At 39.6% G+C, this 4,783-nt stretch overlaps 1 protein-coding gene across 1 annotated transcript; it reads left to right on the forward strand.

Annotated features, from left to right (window-relative positions):
• Positions 1–1,406: 1,406 nt before the first annotated feature.
• Positions 1,407–3,610, forward strand: LOC308157954 (putative E3 ubiquitin-protein ligase DTX3). Its single transcript, XM_080531548.1, has 3 exons — positions 1,407–1,602; positions 1,843–2,060; positions 3,458–3,610. The coding sequence occupies exons 1-3, from the start codon at positions 1,510–1,512 to the stop codon at positions 3,525–3,527; spliced, it is 381 nt and encodes a 126-aa protein (XP_080387674.1). The 5' UTR covers positions 1,407–1,509; the 3' UTR covers positions 3,528–3,610.
• Positions 3,611–4,783: the final 1,173 nt, after the last annotated feature.

A 4,783-nucleotide genomic window follows, 5' to 3' on the forward strand; every position in this document is an offset into this window, starting at 1 on the left:
ACTCAACATTCAAAGAAGAATCAACATACTAGTAACCAACGTAGTACTTAAGAGTAGACTATAATTGAATTGTGCCTACTATACGGGATATGTATGCATGCATTTAGTAAATGGAAGCTGGGAAGCCTATTCCCTATCCAAGGACGAAAGGACGCAGTTCAAAGTGCGTATCCGTCATGGATAATTCACCACCGAAAGAGGTATGCTTTATGCTATAGGCTAATCATTGAACGTTTGTGTAGTATGAGAAATTATGTTGATTTAAGACTCAGTTAAATGAGTTAGGAATGTTTGCCTGCGTGACTAATCTTAATCATGTGAGGGTCGAGGATACACGTTTTTCTTGGTGACTTAGCCTACAGCAATTCTTTGAATTCTTAAAGTTGAAGTAATTCGTGGCTAGCCCTAAACATTTCCCACCCTTGTTCAACTGAGTTGCAGGAACATGTTCCATGCACTGATAACATTTACTCATGTGATATGAAGATAATCTACTAGCATCAGACTCGCTCATGAGTTAGCACTCACCTGTGGATTCTGCTGGCAATTTAGCTTTTAGTCTGGTCACAATTTGTAAATAGAAAGCTATATAACAAGAATTTGCATAATAAACCCGGTGACTCTTTTTTGTTATCTCAGATGTTTTCAGATGTCACTCTCACTGTTGCTGCAGCCGTTTACAAAGACACCGATGAAGTTAAAGACATTTTCAGAGGACATTCTAACCACAAGTTAAAAGCTTCATCCTATGAAGCACATGGATCGTTTGTGGAAATCGAGGACCTGTTTGTAAAGTTGTCAAGTCTAGAGAGACATGCCCCAAATGCCAGGCATCACCAGGATCATCCCCGTCAGACCCAAGCAAAACCGGTCGAGGTCAATGGAGCAGTTATGAACTACATTGAGCAAAAATGTTCTAAGGAACTACTCAGAATCCAGGGGGAAGACATTTATATTAAAATGAGCGATCAACCCCTTGACAAAGTAGTGGTGACCTTCCATACCCACAATCTAAGAAAAGGCTTGGTTCATGTTCACTTTGCCAGAGAAAGATTCATCACCTTCTATCAGAGAATTGCTACAGATCTTCAAGTGAAGTCGTATAGTTTAGATCCACGTCACTATAAAAGCCTGCAGCGTGAGTTTCCAGACCTTTTGATCTCCAGCAGCTCCAGTAAACAAAACGTCACAGTCACCGGGCGCTATATAAGCATAGCAAAATTAGACGACTTTCTCAGGAAAAGTTCTTCAGGGAGACAGAGACCCGTAACACCAAGAGCCAGCGATGGAGCCTCTGGTACATCAGGAGCACACAACAGACAGCCAGACAGAGAGGACACGTGTGCTATTTGTATGGACACTATTAAAGAGACAGAGAGAAAGACATTGACATGTAACCACTCGTTTTGTGGGGGCTGCCTGCAAACAGCCTTTAAGTTCAAACCTGTGTGTCCTACTTGTGGGAAACTGTATGGTGAATTAAAGGGCACACAGCCTGAAGGAGGCACTATGAACGTCAATAAGGAGAAGACATCTTTGCCTGGTTATGAGAAGTATGGAACCCTTGTCATTTCGTACTATATTCCAGATGGAATTCAACAGGTAAGAAAAACAAAGCCTTAGCCATTGTACTGAATGATCTGTTACCGTAGCTTTGGATGTTGTCACAGCTTTGTATATCGTAACAGCTTTGTCGATGCTGTTCATGTATGACATGAAAAATATAATAAAGAATGCAGTTGGAATTTTCGCAGTAAACACAATATTTAGCTTGAAACCCAGCACCGCACATCACATAAAGCCCAGGTACTGAACACCGTTTCAACGACCCTACTCTTCCAGGAGGAGCACCCTAACCCTGGTCAGAGGTACATGGGTGTGTCACGTACAGCGTACCTGCCAAACTCCCCCGAGGGCAGGATGGTCCTGGAGCTTCTAAAGCGGGCCTTCAACCAGCGGCTTATATTCACCGTCGGCCGATCATCCACCAGTGGCAGGGACAATCTGGTGACGTGGAACGATATTCACCATAAAACCTCTAGGCATGGAGGCTCTGCTCAGTAAGTCCAGGTGTCACTTTTCAATTCAGTTACAGTGAAGACATTACTGCGTAATGGTACAGTGAAGCATTTTTTTCTTCTTATGTCTCTTTGTAGATTTTAAATCAAACATTACTGTGAGGTTAAAGTATAGATTGACATTGATAGATTGTACACTTTTTATACATAGTCCCCCCTATTTCAGGGCATCAAAAGTAATGGGACAGACACATATCCAAATTAATCACTCATCGTTTAGTATTCGGCCCACAATCCTTTGCGTGCAATAGCTGCTGAAGTCTGCAATCGACCTATCGACCCCACCAGATGCTGGGCGTTTTCTCTGCTGATCCTCTTGCCAACCCTGTACTACAGCCGTCTTCAGTTGTTGTTAGTTTTTTTGGTATTTCTGCCTAAAATCCTATCATGAAATGGAGCAAATTAAATGAACATTCAATTGGATTTAAATCTGAAGATTGATTCAGTCAAGAACTTTTCTCACATTTTGGCCCTGAAAAACACCCTAGTTGCGATGGCGGTATGTTTTGGGTCATTGTCACTGTATGATGAAGCGCCATCTGCTTGTACTCGAGCAGACGAGATGTTTCTGTACGCTTCAGACTACATCCTGCTGCTGCTGTCAGCAGTTACATCGTCATGACAAGTAAGCTCTGTGGCAACTATATCTCCACCATATTTCACAGGGTAAGATGTAAATCTTGGGTAGATACTTTTTCCTTAAATCCTTCAATTTTTCAGACCTCTGCAGGGTATTTAGGTACTTTTTTTCCCAGCAAACTGTAACATCTGCACTGGCAGTTTTGGGGTTTTCTTAATTATGGTGAGCATTCTTCATTCATCCACTGTAGAAGTCTTCCATGGCCTACCAGTCCATTTGCGATTGCCAGTGCTTTCCTTCTTTCTTTCTTTTTAATGATGTTACAAACTTGATTGATTGAGGTAAGTCTAATGTTTCTGATAGATGTTTCTGATATTTCAGCCTCATAATGGCTTCCTTGACTTGTTGCCATTGACAGCTCTCTTATGCCTGCACAGATCATGTGACTGAACACACTTGGCTAACCAGAAACACGTGTCAAGCCAATTTTCCAATATGTTTGGTGTCTTCAAATGAGGGGACTATCTATAAAAGGCTTGGAATGTCTAAATAGTGAAAGAGATCCAAAAAAAGAAACCATTGAATTAAAGCTGAGAATCTCTACTTTAACCTCCATAGTAAAAAAAAAAGAAGGAGAATAGAGCTTTCCCTCTGTTTCCATTACTTATGAAGGGCACTGTATACTGAATGAAAAAGACAAGAATACATGCCTATGGTAAGTTATAGCTATAGTACATTATGCATTTGTGTATAAAATGTTACTCATTTGATATACGTTTTTGTATTCATGGTTTTACAGCTATGGCTACCCGGATCCCCACTACCTGGACCGTGTCCAAGATGAACTGAAAGTCAAAGGAATTTATTGACTCATGTCCTTGGACAGTCTCACAACCATGCAAGACTAAAAAAAACAGAGTATACATATGCATGTGAAGAGTGGCCACAACAATCATAACTGTATGGGGAGATCCAATACAATTAACATTACATTTGTGTAATTAAAATGTTTCACAGAGAAACTGAGCATTCCAATCCTCTACCCTTCACCTGAAAGTGTGTCCTCGTGGACTTCCCTTCATGCGTTATCAAGCATTTGGATTGGTGCAAAAGAGAGATTCCACCATATCCCATGGACCGGTCCATTCCTTTTAAATCCATGAGCGCAGTGTATGAGTGCGTACTCCAGGAAGAAGGTAGACAATCAGAATGAACCCTTGGCAAAGGTGGCAGCAATTGGTGCTTTGAGTTATCATTAATGCCTGTTAATATCTGAGAACAGCACATGGGGAAGGTAGATTCCATTTAAATTCAATCAAGGGTTACTAATGAAAAAGTAGTTACCGTACTTAAAAAAGAAAAAGGGTTCCATTTAACTAATTAATTGACATTGATGTGACATGATTGATATTGTCACACTGCAATGAAAAATAAACCATAAATTGTGGTTTCAGCAGGTTTGAATTTAATGAACATAAACAAGTACATAAGCTACTATTTTCATAACTTGTAAAAAGCCAAAATGCTCAATTCATTTGCAAAAGAAAGGAAAAGCAGTAAAAACTCAATACAGAAAATATTTGGCCTCCTTGTTGTTGTGGCAATATTTACAATATATACAATATGTATTGTCATATTTGCCATTTATCAATTTCTATAAGGCACCAAATGCTAAGTAGCATAATCATACTTTTTCACTAAAATTGTGCAGAAAATACAACGAAAGACATCCAGATCAAAGTAACACTCAATCACAAAGCGGATCAAATTAAATATGCTGCAGACCCTATTGTGTTGATCGGTCCCCAATCCACTGATTTATTTATCCTGTTTTTTTTACGTTCTTTCTTAATTGACAGTCAAATCATCACTACAGGAGTACAACTACTACAGCTGTAGGTCCATATCCAACTGCATGTTGGTGCAATTTTCTTCACTCATGAGATGAGATATTATGATACCTTGAAATACAAATGAACAACTTTTTAAAGTGAAAATTAATTGATAAGACATCAAATTATAAGCCTTATACCCCCCCCATCCACGCAGTAATAATCATTTGAAACACATTTTAAATTAAGTGTCAGTGGCGCAGTAACCAATGTGAAGTTCCTTGAAATGTAGT

The sequence above is a fragment of the Nansenia antarctica genome (genome assembly GCF_963989245.1).
Source record: "Nansenia antarctica genome assembly, chromosome: 5".
Taxonomy (NCBI): domain Eukaryota; kingdom Metazoa; phylum Chordata; class Actinopteri; order Argentiniformes; family Microstomatidae; genus Nansenia; species Nansenia antarctica.

Excerpts from the sequence above, each read along its gene's own strand:
- LOC308157954 (XM_080531548.1), top strand. The coding sequence starts at position 1,510 with ATGAACGTCAATAAGGAGAAGACATCTTTGCCTGGTTATGAGAAGTAT. Across the intron at positions 1,603-1,842 it reads TTCCAGATGGAATTCAACAG|GAGGAGCACCCTAACCCTGG; the intron begins GTAAGAAAAACA and ends CTACTCTTCCAG. Across the intron at positions 2,061-3,457 it reads AGGCATGGAGGCTCTGCTCA|CTATGGCTACCCGGATCCCC; the intron begins GTAAGTCCAGGT and ends ATGGTTTTACAG.